General features: G+C 50.5%; 2 protein-coding genes across 8 annotated transcripts in view; both read left to right on the forward strand.

The window, feature by feature from the left end:
- Brat1 (BRCA1 associated ATM activator 1) overlaps positions 1 to 6,787 on the forward strand; it is a 16,370-nt gene extending 9,583 nt beyond the window's left edge. For 4 of the 5 annotated variants that reach the window (XM_013354084.2, XM_013354082.2, XM_005367986.3 and 1 more), the window contains exons 4-14: positions 682 to 829; positions 1,257 to 1,629; positions 1,782 to 1,901; positions 2,979 to 3,070; positions 3,252 to 3,370; positions 3,446 to 3,632; positions 3,811 to 3,884; positions 4,022 to 4,124; positions 4,258 to 4,356; positions 4,470 to 4,645; positions 5,199 to 6,787. In XM_013354084.2, the coding sequence (XP_013209538.1) occupies positions 682 to 829; positions 1,257 to 1,629; positions 1,782 to 1,901; positions 2,979 to 3,070; positions 3,252 to 3,370; positions 3,446 to 3,632; positions 3,811 to 3,884; positions 4,022 to 4,124; positions 4,258 to 4,356; positions 4,470 to 4,645; positions 5,199 to 5,894 (2,187 nt within the window). In that variant the 3' untranslated portion in view covers positions 5,895 to 6,787. The remainder of the gene's footprint in view (positions 1 to 681; positions 830 to 1,256; positions 1,630 to 1,781; positions 1,902 to 2,978; positions 3,071 to 3,251; positions 3,371 to 3,445; positions 3,633 to 3,810; positions 3,885 to 4,021; positions 4,125 to 4,257; positions 4,357 to 4,469; positions 4,646 to 5,198) is intronic. The other variant, XM_026789713.1, reaches the window with a different exon arrangement.
- A 10,853-nt stretch (positions 6,788 to 17,640) lies between these two features.
- Amz1 (archaelysin family metallopeptidase 1) overlaps positions 17,641 to 18,668 on the forward strand; it is a 29,462-nt gene continuing 28,434 nt past the window's right edge. For all 3 annotated transcript variants that reach the window (XM_026789702.1, XM_026789701.1, XM_005367987.3), the window contains exons 1-2: positions 17,641 to 17,720; positions 17,915 to 18,015. The gene's annotated coding sequence lies outside the window, so the exon portion shown is untranslated. The remainder of the gene's footprint in view (positions 17,721 to 17,914; positions 18,016 to 18,668) is intronic.

An 18,668-nucleotide genomic window follows, 5' to 3' on the forward strand; every position in this document is an offset into this window, starting at 1 on the left:
TAATCTCTATATATCTAAAGAACCTGATCAGTCTAATTATAAATGACAAACTTAGATGACTATTAATCTATATAATTCTCAATATCTATCTAACTTAAAGACTAAGACAATAAACAACTGTGTAACAAATGAGGATAATGAGGACAGTGTCTTTGTAGCCGTGGCTGTCCTAGAGCTTGCTATGCAGCCCAGGCGGAGGCCAGCCTCTAATTCCAAAAGATCCTCCTGTCTCTGCCTCCTAAATGCTAGGATTAAGGGTGTGTGCTGCCACACCTGGTGTTTATTTTTATTTTATGTCTGTGGGTGTTCTACATACAGAATGTCTGTGGACCACATGTATTCAGTTCCTGTGGAGGTCAGAGGAGGGCATCAGATCCCCTGGCACTGGGATTTATATAGTTGTGAGCCACCACGTGGGTGCTGGGAGCCCAGCCTGGATTCTCTACCAGAGCAGCCAGTGCTCTTAAATCCCAAGCCACCTCTCCAGCCCCTTGTTTTCATTTTTGAGATAAGGCCTTTCCATGTGCCCCTGGCTGAGCTAGAATTCAGAGACCCACTTGCTTCTGCCTCTCAGTTCTGGGGTTATAAGGTGTGCACCACCGAGCTGAGCCTGGCTCTCCCAATCCTGACACACAGAAAAGCCTCTTTCTCTGCCTCCCTGATGCTTTCTTTGCTTCTTAGCAGGGGGAGTTGTTGCTGGGGCTCTTTGGGGAGACGGGTGCCCTCAGCTGGGCAGCCTGGAGCGTGCCCAGTGTGCGCAGCGGCTGGATCCAGGGCTTGTGCTCCCTGGTACGCCACCCCAGCGCCCTGCACTTCCTGGCTGACAGTGGTGAGTGTCTCCCATGCCCGACCGCAGTTCATCCATCTCACTCTTGCCTTGAAAGCCTGTGCTGTGGGGTCTCCCTGGAACACCTGAGCATCTCTGAGTCTAGTGTTCTCAGCTGGGGAAGGGTGGTGGTCTAGAGTTGTCAGGATAAGCACAAGTGGTTATAGGGATATTGCCATCTTTGACTCCTAGGATCTGGGTGGACCCTGTGCCAGTGTCTTGTCAAGTGGTCATGAGCTTGTCCTTGAAACAAATTAGAACTCGTTAGAAGCTGCATTGGCTCTAAAGCCAGTGTGCTACACGCACATGTTGGGATTGCTTGTGAGCAGAGGGGTGTCCGGGTGCTTTTCCTGAGGCATGGAAGTGTGTGATAGACAGGTGCCCTCTGCGTGCCTCCTCATTCAGGCTGACCTTCTGCTGCCCATTCCAGGTGCTGTGGACACGATCTTCTCCTTGCAGGGAGACCCCAGCCTGTTTGTGGCCTCTGCGGCCAGCCAGCTCCTAGTACACATCCTGGCTCTGGCCATGCAAGGTGGGGCTTCAGGGTCCCCCACCCGAGAGGCTGCTGCCTGGCCCGTCTGTGCTCAGAAGATTGTGAACCATGTGGAAGAGTCCTTGCATTCCAAAGCCACCCCACAGGTCACACAGGCCCTGAATGTACTGACCACCACTTTTGGGCGCTGCCATAGCCCCTGGACAAGGGTCCTCTGGGAGCGGCTGAGTCCTTCTGTTGCCTGCCTGTTTGAGAGAGACCCCATTCCAGCTGTCCACTCACTCATGGACCTCCTCCTCAGCGTGGCCAGGTCAGGTGGTGATGCCTGTGATGGCTCAGAACAGCTGATGCTTCAAGGGAAGAGTCTAGCACTGTCCCCTCAGGGGATGCCATCTTCAGGACTGGGCACGTCTGTAGCTGTTCAGTTAGGCACTGATGGAGGAGTAATTTTTCTTTCTGCAGGTCTCCTGTGTTGAATTTTTCAGCCTGTGGTTTGTGGGAGATGCTGGCCCAGACTCTGAACCGCCTGAGCCCCACACAAGCTGGGCCTCTAGCTCTGGGGACCCTGAAACTCCAGCATTGGTATGATTGGGGTTGCTGAGAGTGTTGCCCTCATGGTTGGGGAACTTTGGAAACTGGAAGCCAGATATGAGAATAGGTTAGGTGGGAGAATAGCTAGGTGGATTGGCAGTTATTAAAGCAGTGGTTGCCTCCTTTTGTCCCTCCCTCCTCTCCTTCCCCTTTCTCTTTCCTTTTCTCAGTACTTGGTATGGAACTCAGTAACTTCTTATATGCTAGTCAATACTCTCCCACTGAGCCACACCCCAGCCCCTCACTGGGGGATTCTAGGCAGGGGCTCTACCACTGAGCCACACCCCAGCCCCTCACTGGGGGATTCTAGGCAGGGGCTCTACCACTGAGCCACACCCCAGCCCCTCACTGGGGGATTCTAGGCAGGGGCTCTACCACTGAATCACACCCCCAGCCCCACTTTCTTCTTATTTTGAGACAATTTTTACTGAATTTCCCAAGTGGTCTTTGAACTTTACATCTCCACCTCAGTCCCCTAAACAGCTTGAATTACAGGCATGCTCCACCATACTGAGCAAGACAAAGAACTGTTTCAAACAACAGTTTTGTGATATCCCCAGACCTAAAGCTAACTCTGTAGCTGTCCTTTGACCTCTGTTGTGGATGAGCCAGGCTCCTGGAACCCCATAGTGTATACTCCAGGTGGTGTGCAAAGGTGTGGGTTTCTGAGTGTGGGATGCAAGGAGGATGGGTGCTAAGTGCCTAAGCAGGCTCAGTTCACCAGGGTGGTCTATCACAAAAGTGAACAAAGATACTCGGGTCATTGAACACTACATGAGCACACTTGGACACTACTTTGTGAGCCTGGAAATTGCCTGTCACTCTGATCAGGGAGTATGATCGGGTCTTCTGGGGACCCTGAGACTCAGGAACTGCTCCTGAGGATATCAGGGCCAAGCCTGCAAGCCTTGGTTAGGCTTCTCCCCCTATCCTGGTCCTTAAGCAGTAGCTTGCAGAGGAATTGTGTTAGGGAGCCTGCACCTTTGCTTATACTGAGCCATTCTAAATTTGCTGAGGGTGTTCAGATTGTAGCCAGAGTATAACCCTCACAGAGTACTGTGTCCCCAGTCCCCAGGAACTGAGAACCCGGGCCTTCAGTGTCCTCCTCCAGCCCCTGGCCTGTATCCTGAAAGCCACCACTCAGGCGCCTGGACCTCCAGGTATGCAGGGAGGGTGGAACCTCCATCTTTAGGCAAAGAAGAATGAGCTGCTGTGGTCCCACCCAGCCCCTCAACTAAGTACAGTTGGACAGCATCCTTGGCAGCCCTGGCCCTGAACTTGAGACCTGGCCCCTGCTGTGGATGGTGGCCACTACAGGGATGCTGTTGGTTTTGGCCTCAGGCTTGCTGGACGGGGCTGCAGATAGCTTGCTGACTGTGGATACGCTCTTGTCATCTAAGTCGACCTGTGTGGGACTTCTCTGCCAGACTCTGGCTCACCTGGAGGAACTACAGATGCTGGTAGGCGCAGCCCTGGCCTATGTCCATCGGGTCCTATGACCCCAGGCCTGTACTCACCCATCCTCCTTTCTGCAGCCCCAGTGCCCCTCCCCCTGGCCCCAAGTGCCCCTGCTAGGAGCTGCGGTGACCATATTGCGTCTCTGTGATGGCTCGGCGGACCCCAGCTCCAGTGTGGGAGGTCGTCTCTGTGGGACCCTGGGTGGCTGTGTTCGTGTTCAGCGAGCAGCCCTCGACTTCTTGGGGACACTGTCTCAGGGAATGGGTGAGTGGTGTTTTCTCTGGCACTGAGTTCCATTTTCTCTTCCCTTTCTTCTGTAACCCTACCAGGTTCTCCTATAACCCTGTACTCTTACCCCTCCTTCCTTAAGGCCTGGAGTCCATGCTCCCTGCTGGGTGGTGGGCTCTGGCTGGGTTGATGCCTCCGTTCACGTCTGTTTCAGGCCCCCTTGAGTTGGTGCTGGAGGTGTTTGCGGTTCTCCTGAAGACCCTTGAGAGCCCAGAATCCAGCCCCATGGTATAGTAAATGGGTTTTGGGAGGCCTGCTCACCTGGGGACCTTCTTGCTTAAGAATGCTTCCAATAGGGGCCACACAGCCCTACCCATGTGGGTAGCCTGCCATGCCTGCTCTCAAGCCTGTCCTGCCCATGCTAGGTCCTGAAAAAGGCCTTCCAGGCTACCCTCAGGTGGCTCCAGAATTCACACAAGACCCCCAGCTGCTCTGACCTCAGCGCTGATGCCCTGCTGTTCCTTGGAGGTAACCCTGGTTCCTTGCAGAACTGTATCAAGCTGGAGAGCTGGGGTGGAGACAGTTGGGGGTTCTGCAAGGTAGCCCTGAGTGAAGGCAGAGTGTGACCCTAGAGGCCACTGACCACCCCTTCCTGGTACAGAGCTATTCCCCATACTACAGAAGCGTCTGTGCAGCCCGTGTTGGGAGGTGAGGGACTCCGCCCTGGAGTTCCTGACGCATCTGATCCGACACTGGGGAGGTGAGCGCCCTCTGGGCAGGAGTGTGTGTTATGTTTATGTGTCCTGCTGGCTCTGGGGCTCTTAGAATACCTGAGTGGCATTTGATCACAACTGTGTGGCATTTGATCCCCAGGGCAGGCTGACTTCAGAGAGGCACTGCGTTCCTCAGAAGTGCCTGCGTTTGCCCACCAGCTCCTCCAAGACCCCGAGAGTTATGTCCGAGCAAGTGCAGTAGGCGCTGCTGGGCAGCTCTCTACCCGGGGCCTACAGGCTGCTCCCACCAGCCCCGAGAACCCGCAGGCCCAGCAGGTAGGAACCGTTCGTTGTTGGCCCAGTGAGTGGGTAAGCAGCTGTCAGATCTGTAGCAACTGCTCCTGAGAGTAGGGCTATCCAGAGGGACTGCCGAGGAGCTGGGGGCACAGGGCACAGTGCTCTTCCTGGCACCCTGTCTTAGACACTGACCCCATCTGAATGGGAGGCAAGGGCCAAGCTGAAGAGTGGTGCATACAGAGCATATTGTGTGAAGAGCAGAGCAGCACATGGCTCGGGCCCCAGGGGCCGCGCGGACTTGTGTCTTCTGGCTCATTGCTATATTAATTGCTTTTCTTGTTGCTGTGTCAAAATGCCTTATGAAAGCAAGTTAAGGAAGGATATAGTGGGGCTTATAGTTTGAGGGTACAGTCCATCGTGGTGCATGAGTCAGGGTCAGGATCCAGAGAGTCTGGGACCCCAGCACATCCTCGCTAGCCTTATCTAAGGACTCCCATCATAGTTACTCCTAGAGGTTTGTCTTGTAGGTGATTCTGGATCCTGCCACGGTGATAATATCATGTTGATTTTTCTGGAACTCTCCAACTTGCAGGGCCTACTTATGGACCTCATGCATATCCTGTCTACGGACTCAGAGGGCTTCCCTCGGAGGGCTGTCTTACGGGTCTTTACTGAGTGGCTGAGGGATGGCCATGCTGATGTGGTTCAAGACACAGAGTGGTTTGTGGCCACTGTGCTGCAGGCAGTGAGCCGGGATCTGGACTGGGAGGTCCGAGTGCAGGGTTTGGAGCTGGCACAGGTGTTCCTCATCCAGGCAATGGGGCAGCCCAGCCTCCGCTGTCCCTATACAGTGGGCCTGCCTGAGGCCACCTCTCCCAGCCCACACCCAGAATTCTTGCAAACTCTTTGCCGTCTGCCGCTCTTTGAGTTTGCTTTTTGTGCCTTGCTTGACTGTGACCGACCAGTGGCCCAAAAGGCCTGTGACTTGCTCCTCTTCTTGAGGGACAAGACATCTTCCTGCAGTGGCACCCAGGAGGTTGGAGACAACCCTAGCTCAGCCTCTGTGGAGGCTGTGCTGCAGAGGTGGCGGGAGGGTGAGCAGGGCCAGCTCCTGGGGGACCTGGATCCTGAGGCCATGCTAGCTATCCTGCGGTCCCTGGACCTGGAGGGCCTGCAGGACAAGCTGGCCAAGAGCAGCGACCATGTGGAAAAGAGCCCACAGTCCCTACTCCAGGACATGCTGGCCACGGTGGGTATATTGGAGGAGAATGAAGCGGACTGCTACTAAGGCCGTGTCCCCATCCTTCATCCCTCGCCAGCAGACAGACTCCAGCCCAGGCCAGCTGCTCATGAACCCTCCAGGGAGTGGATCAAAGTTCCCATATTTTAAGCCGGGTATGATGACACAATTGTGGTTCCAGAGTTTTAAAGGCCAAGGGAGGAGAGGTAGAGTTCCTGCCCAGTGTGGACTAGATAGCAATCCTGTCTCAAAAACCAAAACAAAAACTCTACCTTTTGTGTGCGTGTGCATGCAGATCAGAGGTCAGTCCCTGGTGTCTTTCCCCAGGTGCTGTCCACCAGGGAGGACGGGTCTCTCACTGGGACTTGGTTCTCACTGATGAGACTTGCCGGTAAGGTCCAGGGATCCTGTCCTCTTCTCCTAGCACTGGGATTGTGATACTGCATCCCCACACCTGGGTTTTTACATGGGTGCTGGCATCTGAACTCAGGTCCTCATGCTTGCACGGCAAGCACTTTATCCACTGAACCGTCTCCCCAGGTCCCACAGACTCCTACCTTCTGATGTATTATTAAAGAAGTGGCTTGTTTTCTCCTCAGAACAAGTAGCGTCCAAGTCTATAATCCTCCAAGTTAATTTTGTATATGGTTTAACACAAGGTCCCACTGGTATTCTTTCATGCGTGGCCATTTCACGCTCTCTACTCCATCCAACGACCAAGGTTTAGAAGTCCCATCGTCTGTAATTTAATTACTTGCAGGGCTGTGTTAGTACACACCTTCTATCCCAGCACTTGAGAGGCAGAGATGGGTGGATCTCTGATTTCAAGGCTAGCCTGGTCTACAAAGTGAGTTCCAGGACAGCCAAGACTACTCAGAGATAGCCCATCTCAAAAGACCAAAAAAAAAAAAAAATTAAAATACTTTGAATGTTGTTCAAAGTTGCAGCTGTGGGTTCTGTTTAAAAGGGAGAAAAAGCTCCATCTTGTTTTAAGAGGGAAGAACCAGGGCACAGCTACAGTGAAAGCAACACCGACATCCAGACACCGACATCCAGTGGTGTAAAAGCTCAGTGGCTGACATTTCGAGCTCACTCGTGACCTGGGCTTCAGAAGGCTTGGGCAGTTCTGCTTCCAGACTACCGTCCACAACACACACAGCTGGTCTTCTAGACCTCATACCCGTGGACATCCCACGGTCCTGGCTTCTCAAATAAGCTGGGCCTCCACCACAGCTAAGGTTGCGCCTTCACCGGTGGTCTCTCCTGGGTTCTTTTCGTGATTACTTTAATCCTGTGGCTTTTGTGTGACGAAACCAGTACCACACTAGTTTACCAAATTCAGCTGCCAGCTTGAGACAGTCTTGACCCCCTCTGGACCACAGCTTCTGTGTGTTGGTTCTGAAGAATTCCTTCTCAGATTTATCTCAGTGGTCCTGGTCTCTGTTGATCACAGCTGGCCAGAAATGGATTCTGAGGTTAAATATATCACATGAGTAGCCCCGTTAGTTTTTCTTCCTTCTTAAACTGTCAGAAGCCAGGCGTCGGTTGTCCGCATTTCTCTGAACACTCACACAGGCTCTCACACAGCTGTCCATCAGGCCTTGTGTACTGCCTTAGGTTTCTATTGCTGTGAAAAGATACGATGGCCATGGCAGCTTTCATAAAAGCATGTAATGGGGTGGCTTGAGGTTTAGTCCATTATCATGGCGGGACATGGTGGTGTGCAAGCACATGTGTTGCTGGAGAAAGCTGAGAGTTAATACATCTTTACTCAAAGACAACATGAAGTGGTCTGTCTCACTGGGAGTGACTTGAGCATATATGAGACCTCAAAGCCCAACTCCACAGTGTTACACTTCCTAATAGTGTCATTGCCTTTGAGGGCTATTATCTTTCAAACCACAAGCGCTCAATGGTTTTTTGAGCTGACAGATCCAGACACTTGTACAATCCTTCCCAAAACAACATGGTCAGGTCTGTCAGCAGTACCCCACTCCTGGTACCAAGTTCTATCCTACTTTGTCTCCTATTGCTATAATAAACACCATGGCTTTCTTAGGACTTCTATTGCTGTGAAGAGACTCCATGACCACAGCAACTCTTACAATGGAAAGTGTTTAATTGGGACTGGCTTACAAGTTCAGAGGTTTAGTCCATTCTTGTCAGGGTGGGAAGCAGGATGGCATGCAGGTAGACACGATGCTGGAGAGGTAGCTGAGAGTTCTGTATCTGGATCACCAGACAGCAGGAAGAGAGTGACACGGCTTGATTTGAACTTCAAAGCTCCCACCTGGTGACACACTTCCTTCATCAAGGCCATGCCTCCTAATAGTGCCATTCCCTATGAACCTTTAGGGGTCATTTCCATTTAAACCACAGTAGCCAAAAGCAGCTTGCGGAAGAAGGGGTTTATTTCATATTTTCCAGCCTACAGACCACCATGAATTCAGGCAAGAACCCGGAGACAGGAACTGAACCAGAGGCTACTGAAGAGTGCTGCTTGCTGTCTCATGGCTTGCTCAGCCTGCTGTCTTAGAGCACCCAGGAGTACCTGCCAAGGAATTACACTACCCACTGTGGAGTAGGCCCTTTACCTTAATCATTCATTAAGAAAACGCACCCCAGACTTGTCCATAGGCCCATTAGTGGAGGCAGTCCCTCAGTTGAAGTTCCAGATGTCTCTAGATTGTGTCTAATCGACACGATACTAACTAGCACATGAGAAGATCCTTTTCGGGCTGGAGAGATGGCTCAGTGGTTAAGAGCACTGTCTGCTCTTCCAAAGGTCCTGAGTTCAATTTCTGGCAACCACATGGTGGCTCACAACCATCTGTAATGAGGTATGGTGCCCTCTTCTGGCCTGCAGGCACACACACTGACAGAATATTGTATACATAATAAATATTAAAAAAAAAAAAAAAAAAGATCCTTTTTCCTAGGTGAGATCTGGTGCCCCTGGGAAGGTGCCTGGCTCATGGGTGAGGGTGTGTCTTCTAGGCCCTGCCATCCGTTTGTCTGTGGGTGTTTATATGCCATACCATCATGGTTTCTCTACTTTTATTTGCTTTGTCTTATTTTTGAGACTTTCATGTATCTCATGCTAGGCTCAAACTTCTACATAGATGAGGGTGCTCTTGAATTATCCTGCTTACACACCCCAAGAGTGCTGGCATGACAGGCATACACCACTCTGCTCGGTTTTTGCATTGCTGAGGGTAGAAACCAGGGCCTCGTGCATACCAGAGAGGCCTGCTACTCACTGAGCTACAGCCCCCAGCCTTTGAAGAGCTTTATAGTGATTAACTTTTGTCAGTGTGATCCCCGCCCCCAAATTGCTTTGCTATTTGGAACTCCTGTGGCTCCATAGAAACTTCAGTCTTGACCCCCTCCCCCCATTTCTATGGTAAGTGCTATGGGGATTTTGGTAGAAACTACCATTGACTTGTAGGTTGCCTTGGTTAGGATGGCAAACACTTCTAGCCTTTAGCACAGGGATGTATTCATGTAGATTTCTGGAACTCATTCTCCATTTCTGTTTTGAGTTGGGCAGGGCTGTCACCTCCTTCATGGAGTTTCCTCCCAAGTACTTTATTGGTTTGGATGTTGCCAATGGGGCTGCTTTTTTCATTCTGCAGATTGTTGTGTGATAGAGCAAAGCAGTTCATAGCATGGCAGCCGGGGAGGGGGGGGGAGAAAATGAATATATATATGTTCAGTGAGCCCCTCTCCACAGTTTTGTATCCAGGCCCCAACTTAGGGGATGGTGCTGCCCACGTTCAGGAACTTTGGCTCCAGAAACCTCTCCAGGTACACCCAAGTGTGTGTTACTCAAGTAGGTGCCACTCAGCCCAGCCACGTTTGCATTCATTCACCATCAGGTCAAGAATGCTAATGTGCCTGTAATTCCTGGGCTTGGGATGCTGAGACAGGAGGATTGCAAACTCAGGGCCATTCCGGGTTACACTATAAAATCTTTTTTTATGGAGAAAAATAGCCATCATGAGTGGATAGATAGAGGCCTGCCCTTTGTGTTGACTCTTCCTCTCCTGTGACTTTAGTTAATCCACTTCCAACAGTTGATGGAGTGCCAATGCATAAGCTCATGTCATCTGGGGGAAGGTGGCTTTGTGTCCCCCTTCTCTCATTCAATGTCTTTACCTCTTTTCCTGGCTTAGTTCCCTGACTGGGATTTCCAGCACTGTGCTCCACAAGTGACAAGACTGGGCACCCATGCCTTGGAAAAGATTGGAGTTTTCATACTTTTTTTTTTTTTTTTTTTTGGTTTTTCGAGACAGGGTTTCTCTGTAGCTTTGGAGCCTGTCCTGGAACTCCCTTTGTAGACCAGGCTGGCCTCGAACTCACAGAGATCCGCCTGCCTTTCATACTGAGATAGATACGGGCTGTGGGTTTGTCTCATAGCCTTTCTGATGGCACGTTCCTCCACTTATTCTGTTGATTGATTTTATTATGAAAGGACCTGAATGTCTTTTTCTGCATCTATTAGGATGATCATATAATTTTTATACATTTAATTGCATCTCTAATTTTTACAACTATTTTTATTATGTGAGTGTATTGTCTGCCTGTATGTTTGTGCACCATGTGCACACAGTACCCACAGAGGCCAGAAGAGGGCATCACATCTGAAATTAGAGTTCCAGATGTTTGTGAGACACTGTGGTTTCTGGGAACTGAACCCAGGTCCCAGAATCAGACATATACATATCTGATACCTGCAGAGGTCAGAAGAGGGCGACAGATCCTCTGAAATGAGAGTCTCAGATTGTTGTGAGCCACCCTGTGGGTGCTGGGAATTGAACCTAGGTCCTCTAGCAGTAAGTGCTCTTAACTGATGAATCATGTCTCCAGCCCCTATTTTTTAATTTAATTTTAATTTATTGTGTGTGGAGGTTAGAGGAACCTTCAAGAGTTGATTCTCTCCTCCCACCATGAGCTCTGGGTTGAACACAGGCCCTCTGTCATCACCTTTACCATCTTGCAGGTTTCTCAGTTTTGATTGCATGTTGAGCCCTCCTTGCATCCCAGGGATCCATAGTGGATGAACTCTTTCACAGGCTGTTGATTTCTGTGTGCTCACATTTGCCTGAAGAGTTTTGTGTGTGTTCATGAGAGTTTTTGTCTTCTTTCTTCCATTTGTTTTTTTATCTTATGTGTATGAATTTTGCCTGCATTTCAGTCTTTGCACCATGTGCATGTCTGATACCTATGGAGGCCAGAAGAGGGCAACAGATCCTCTGAAATAGGAGTCTCAGATGGTTGTGAGCTGCCCTGTGGGTGCTGGGAATTGAACCTGGGTCCTCCAGAAAAGTAACAAGTGCTTTAAACCCCTGAGCTCTCTCTCCAGCTCTGATTTTTTTCTGTGAGATTCTTATCTGACTTTGGTGTGACAGTAATATTGATTTTACAAAGCAAGTTGAGAACTATTAGAGTTCCCTGATACTGGTATTGATATTCTGGTGTGTTTTTTTTTTTTAATTAGAGGATCTCTCTATGTAGCCCAGGCTGCCCTGGAACCTGCTGTATAGTCCTCAAAATCCCAGAGATCTGTCTGCATCTGCCTGGAATTAGATTAAAGCCTGCTCCCCCACAGCCACATGTTTTGGATTTTGTTGTTGTTGTTGTTGCAGAATCTCATGAAGCCAAGACTGACCGCAAATCACTGTGTAGCCAAAGATGACCTTAAGCTTCTGATTCCCCTGCCTCTGTCTCCCAACTGCTAGGATAAGAGGTGTGCACCACCACTCTAGGTTTCTCTAGTGCTAGGGATGGAATCCAGGGCTTCATGCATGTCAGGCAAGCCTTTTGCCAACTGATCTACATCCTCAGCCCATTGACAAGGATGCCCTATGACCCTCCGTGTCTAGGGGCAGGCGGCACAGGGTTCAGAGTCTCTTGACCTTGACTCCAGTTCTCACCAGTTTGCAGAACAACCAAGTGCAAACGTCTGGTCTCTGCTCTCCAGGATCAGTTTGTCTCTGGCCAGCAGCCAGAGTGGACTAGACCGACACCAGGTGGATATGAGTCATAGCAGATAGAAAGTGGACCGCAGGAGAGTGTTAAGACTTAATGATGATCCATCTCTGAGACTGGTAATGCCCCAGACAGAATCTTTGTGGTGGCTATCTTAGGATTTCTATTGCTGTTTCCATTGCCATGACCTTACAAAAGAAAACATTTAGTTGGGACTGGCTTATAGTTCCCATGTTGGGAAGCATGGTGGCATGCAGGCAGACACAGTGCTGGAGAAGGAATCAAGAGTTCTACTTCTGGATCAGCAGTCAGCAGGAAGAGAGAATGACGCTGGGCCTGGCTTGAGCTTGTGAAACCTGAAAGCCAACCCCCAGTGACACACTTCCTCTAACAAGGCCACATCCTCTTAATAGTGTCATTCCCTGTGAATCTACAAGGGCCATTTTCATTCGAACCACCACAGTGGTTTGTCACCCCGTAGGCAAGGAATTAGTTAAGAGGTGGCTGAGGAAAATGTCGGCTGCATCTTGGTAGCTGTGTCTCCTGATAGCCAGAATGCCCCTCTGTGGTTAAACATCCTTGAAGCTGCACTTGGGTTGTCCTGGATCCATCAGAAGCTGAGACACCAGGGCGCTCTCACATGTTCACTGATGAAGTGAAGGTATCCCCTGATGACACTCTGAAAAGGAAGTCTGGTCTACCGTAATTTGGGTTGAGAAAAGAGTGGTCCCTTCAGAAGAAGGGATTGTTCGTTTTGGCTCACAGTTCCAGGGTACGCTCGGCAGGAGGTGACTAGTCACGTGACATCTGCAGCCAGGACACAGAGAGACTTAACTGATGCTGGTGCTCAGCTCGCTCCTATACGTGGAATAGTGCCACCCACATTTAGGGTGAATCTTCCCACCCCAATTAACCAATATATGAACCTCCCCACAGACATGCTAGAGTGTTGTTCTTAGGTGACCTGTGCCTGTCATGTCGATAGCATTAGCACTCACCTCAGGTCTTTGATTACTCCCTGGAATCTTTTGATTCCTCCCTGGAGGGAGGAATGAGACATCTTTACTCTTAGTCAGAAAGTCCCGTGCGTGCTGTCGTCATCTCACATAGACCAGGGATTCTGGGAGCAGGGTTTGGATGACCTTCCAGGCAGTTCAGGATGTCACAACTCACAGGCCCAGAGATATGACTTCACATTCTTCTGGCTAATGATTCAAGTCTGCGATCCAGTCCTCACTTGAATAGGCTACTGACTGCGAGAAGCCCAACCCCAGTGCCTCCCAGGCCTGCTCACTCTGCCTGTCCGAGTCTCACTTCTCTTGTCTATGGATGCCCTCACCAGATGTCATAGGGTTTCTATTCAGTGAAAAACACCATGGCCATAAGCCACTTGAGGAGGAAGGTGTTGATTTGTCTTAGACATTCACATCACAGTCCATCAGTGAAGTCAGGACCAGAACTCAAGCAGGGCCGGACCCTAGAGGCAGAGCTGCTGCAGAGGCATGCACTCTGTGGCTTACTTGACCTTTCTGAAAGCACCTGGGACTATCCGCTCAGGGGTGGCACTGCCCACAGCCAGTTGGGTTCTCCTACATTAATTGGTGAATCAAGAAAATGTACCACAGACTTGCTTCCAGACCAGTCTGGCAGGGGCATTTTCTGAATCCAGGTTCCCTCTTCCAAAATAGCTAGCTAATGCCAAGTTAACAACAGCCTGCACACCAGCTCGGAGAGGCCTGACTGAGACCCTGTGAGCAAATCTCATGCTGAGATACTAGGCAACAACTGGAGGCCTGACCTGTGCCTCCACCTCCATGGTCCCTAGGTCTCCATTCTTGTTGTGTTGCCATAGCGGAATTGCCAAGTCCAGACAGCTTATCAAGTAAAATGGTTTCTGTAACATTTCTGGTAGGTGGGAGGTCCAAACATCATAGACCCAAGGCCTGCCTGAGAGTACCTTAGCTGTTTCAGGGAGAGTGGAGGGAGAGAAGAGACCTGGACCAACAGGTTCTTCAGTGACAGAGCCCTGAGGAGGAAGGGTCAGGGGTCAGAGATAAAGATAGGTCATGTGGGCTCAGGAGGTCTTGCACAAGTTGTGTCTTATGCCACACATGTTTATGAAAAAGTACAGCATCCTCTACACTGTGGGGAAGATGGGATGGAGCCAGCAGAAAGCCATCATACAATGGGATGAGATCAGCAGGAGGCCAACCAAGCAATGTTGCACAAGGAGAACAAATCAAGGATGTCATCAGACAGAGCACATGGAAGCCTTGAGGTTGATAACTCCAGTCTCTTCAGGGGGAGAGCCAAGTTCCCAGGAACCAAAACCTTAAGTCCTTCAAATCCCAGGTTGCAGCCCCAGACTGAACCTTGCCAAGTTTGCCCCTGGCAAAGACAGAATTTGGTTCCTTTTGTCTTTTCATTGGGGTTCTGAGAAGCTTTGACTCTCCTGGCTCTCAACAGAGGTGGGAACGGCTTCATTCAGAAGGAGTGTATGTATGATGTAAAGGTCAGTGCCTCCCTCCTGTGTGTGTGCACGCGTGTGCTGTGTGTATGCGTGTGCTCACACATATGCATGCACCATAGATTGATGTCAGGTTTTCCCCGACTCTGTATGTGTGTGTGAAGGTCATAGGTTGACATCAGGTGTCTTCCTTCCTCTCCCCCTCCTCCTCTTCCTCCTCCTGCATCTTTGGGTGGGTCAGAAGAGGGCATTGGGTCCCATGGAACTGGAGTCACAGGTGGTTGTGATTTGCCAGGTGTGGGTGATGGGCATGAACCTGGAGCCCCTGGAAGAGCACCCAGTTCCCCTAACCACCGACCTAGCTTTCCCACCTTGTCTTTTGAGACAGGGTCCTCACTGAGCTTGGAGTTCACCAATAGAGCTAGACTGCCTGGGCTGTGAGCTCCTCTTGTCTCTCACCCCTGCACGAGGATAACACCAAACTTGCAACACTAACACTAAGCCTTTGGGGGACATGCTTGACCACATTCAAACCACAACACAAGGCAACATCATCTGATAGTACTGATGTTCCCAAAGTCAGTGGCATTTACTTCTTTGCACCCACCTTACTCTTGGCTTCCCACTGACAACATTCTGCCAATCTTTTTATTTTTAAAATTGTGTGTGTGTGTGTGTGTGTGTGTGTGTGTATGTGCATGCATGTGCGCACACACACATGAAGTGTAACGCCCACAGAGGTCATCAGATGGGGTTATATCTCTTGGAGCTGCAGTTAGAGGCAGTTGTGAGCCATCCAGCATGGGTGCTAGGAACCCAGCTCAGTTCTCCTGCAAGAGCAGTTTATGCTCTTAACCACAGAGTCATCTCTCCAGCCCTGAGCAGTTTATGCTCTTAACCACAGAGTCATCTCTCCAGCCCTGGAACTGGAGTTACAGAGAGTTCTGTGCCACCGAATAGGTATTAGGAACTGAGCCTGGGTCCTTTGGAAGAGCTGTCGGTGCTCTCAAGCACTGAGCCATTTCTCCAGCCCCTGTGGAATATGTTTATTTTGAGCATGTTTTTCATGTGACAGAGCCCTGAGAAGATAAGGGGGAAAAGGTTTGTTTTGGCTCATTGGTTTCCGTCTATGGTTGCTTTGCCTCATGGAGGACAGTGCAAAATGGGCACAGTTGTTTACCTCCTGGAGGCTGGGGAGCAAAGAGATACAGTATCTTAGTCACTGTTGTATAGCTGTGAGGAGCCGCTATAGCCAAGACAATTTATAAAATAAAGCATTTAATTGGGGGCTTGCTTACAGTTTCAGGGGGTTAGAGTACATGATAATGGCAGGTAGGCAGGGGTAGCACAGGAGAGAGAGAGAGAGAGAGAGAGAGAGAGAGAGAGAGAGAGAGAGAGGAGAGGAGGCTGGGCCTGACATGGACTATTGAAACCTCAAGGCCCACCCCCAGTGACACACCTCCTCCAACAAGGCCACACCTCCTAATCCTTCCTAAATAGTTCCACCAACTGGCAACCAGACATTCAAATATAAGAGCCTATGTTGGCCATTCTCATTCAAACCACCAAGGATGGGAATGGGCGGGAACAAGATACTCAATGACTTTCTTCCTTTGACCAACCCCACTTCATAGCAATACTATCATATCATGAATCCTTGTGGGAATTAATCCATCAGTTAGGTCAGTGTCCTCAGAACTCAGGCACCTCTTCTGAGCCTTGCAGGGGACCATTCAGACACAAATCATAATAGATCATGGATCATTCATTGTGGCTGTCATCGCTGTGTTCAGGGTGTGGCTGTCCACCTTCTGAGCAGGATGCTCTTTTTATAGGTCTTTATTACTTTTAGAAATTTTACCAGGTTGGAGAGATGGCTCAGTGGTTACGAACATGTGCTGTTTTTGCGGGGGACCCGAGTTGAGTTCCCAGTACCCACACAATGGTTTAACGTACCTTAACTCCAGTTCTAGAGAATATGATACCCTCTTCTGGCTTCTGCAGGCCCCAGCCATGCATGCGGCACACATACATACATGCGGGCAAAACACAAAATGCATAAAAGAAAAACAAATCTGACAATAAAAAACAAATTTACTCTTAGGTTGGAGAGATGGCTCAGTGTTTAAGAGCACTTGCTGCTCTTGCAGAGGACCCCAGGTTTGATTCCCAACACCCATACAGGCCTGGGTCTCAGTATCCCTGAGAGGCCTTTGGGGTGGTCATTTATGTACTGAGTGTGTGAGGCTGGGGGTCTACTGGCTGGGCCTCTGAGTGCGTCATTCAGCTAGTGCTGTGTAACATCTAATCCCAAGTAGTCAAGTATTGGTTGGATGTCTCACAGCTGCGAAAAAATAGCTCACGAAAACAATTGAAAGGAAGGTTTATTTTAGCTCACAGTTTGAGAGGACAGTCTGCTAGAGCAGGGAAGGCGTGGTGGCAGGAGCCTGAGGTGGCTGGTCACATGGCAGCCACAGTAGGAAGCAGAGAGATAAATGCAGCAACTCAACCTAATTTTTCCCTTTTATTCATCTTGGGCTCTCAAACCATGGGATGGTGCCTCCCCACATTCAGAGGGGTTCTGTCCATCTAATCTAGAAACTCCCTCATAAACCCAGAGGTGCATCCCCTAGATGACTCTAGATCCATGGGGGTGGGGGTAGGGCTCCTGAATTCGAGTTCTCATGCTTATGTGGAAATCACTTTACTGACTGAATCCCATGTCTGTCATCTTTTATTGTCCAAAATGAGCCAGGGGACAGGCCTGGGTAACAGATGGGGAAAGAGTCCACTTCTAAGTGGACCCAGGTAAGGAACACAGTGTAGGATGTGGTGACTCAGGGAGGGGCGAGGAGGGGCTGAGGAGAGGTTTTCTGAGGGGTACTCAGTATCCCCTCTCTGTCTGTGGTCTCAGAGAAGATGGACAGGGTACTTGGTGCTCAGGGAGAGGTCGGCTGACCTTCCTGGATCAGAGCCTTCTGAGGGGCTTTGGGGCCACTGAGTTAGCGTCAGATCTCGAGTCCTTGGTAAAGCTGCAACACTGCAGCCCCAGCCTTCAGCGCAGAGTAGCTATGCTAGGAGTTTGTTGCATGACTGAGTGACCTAAGTCTGCTCCGGTGCCAGGTGGCTCAGAACCTCCTTCTTGAGGTGCAAGCCTAATATGAGAATGTCTCCACTTACGGGACACCCCCTCATTAGTGCCAGGAGCGGAGGACATAGAGACCTCCCATCTCACCCCCTCTGTGGGACCCTCTTCCCCACACACATCAGTTCCCGTCAGAGCCAAGATGTGTCGCCATGGAAACTGCTTGGCAAATGCTGGCAAGCAGAGGCGGCCAGCAGCCGCTCGCACTACCCAGCTCCCGGCACCCGTTGAGGCGACACGAGCACGCCTGGCAGTGTATGGCATGTGTGCGGTGAGTGAGGGCTTGGGTAGGCACAGGGGTGCACGTTAGAGGTGGTCTGAGTGCGTGTCCCCTTGTGTGCGCACACATGTGCATGCGTGTCCACAGAGGGAACTGTGTCCACGTGCATGTGCTCTGTGTGTGATGGCCGCTGGGTGTACACAGAGACGGGAAATAGATGACTGACAGGGATGTGTGCACTACAGGCTGGACGTCAGTAGATGCCGAGAGACCCGACCAAGGCAGCCGGTGGTTACTGTCCCCACCCTCCATGTGCAACTCCTGACCAGAGACAGCCACTGCCTAGGTAATCATGCGTCTGTGGGAGTGCATGACTGGAGGGCTTCTGGGAGGAGGCAGCTGCTGGGTCTGACGCTTACCTATTGGATGGGAGTCAGCCAGGTGGAAGGGAGAAGGGTGGTGCTCTGGGTGGAAGGCGCAGGCCCCGGCAAAGGCCTGGAGTCTGAGAGCAGTGGAGAGTCTGGAAAAGAGGAGAGACAACCTGCACGTCTCAGCAAGGTCAGTCCTCACTCCTGTTTAGGAAATCCATCTTCCTACAATGGGGGTGCCAGAAGAGACCCACAGAGGTAGCATGTGGAGCGAAAGGGCAAAGTCGGAGACAGACAGAAGTTATGATGGGGCGAGCCAGGTGGCTAGGAATCTTAGACGCTCCAGGGACAAGATGGGGGTTTCTCGCGAGAATAAGGGATACTTGATCTCGCTGTGCAGGGGGGCCGGGACTTGAAGGGGGTACGGTCAGGTGGACTGAGCAGTCTGGAAAAAATAATTTGTAGGTCGACCAGATGTTCCTTGTTGATTATAGACCTATGGATAGATAGAGGAGTGTCTGGGAGACACACAGCTTCTACAGTGTGTGACAGCATAAGATGAGGTTTGGGTCCCCGGGGCCACCTCTCCAGGATCTAAAGACAGTACTATGAGCCGGGCGATGGTGGCGCA

The sequence above is a fragment of the Microtus ochrogaster genome, unplaced genomic scaffold (assembly GCF_000317375.1).
Source record: "Microtus ochrogaster isolate Prairie Vole_2 unplaced genomic scaffold, MicOch1.0 UNK27, whole genome shotgun sequence".
Taxonomy (NCBI): Eukaryota; Metazoa; Chordata; class Mammalia; order Rodentia; family Cricetidae; genus Microtus; species Microtus ochrogaster.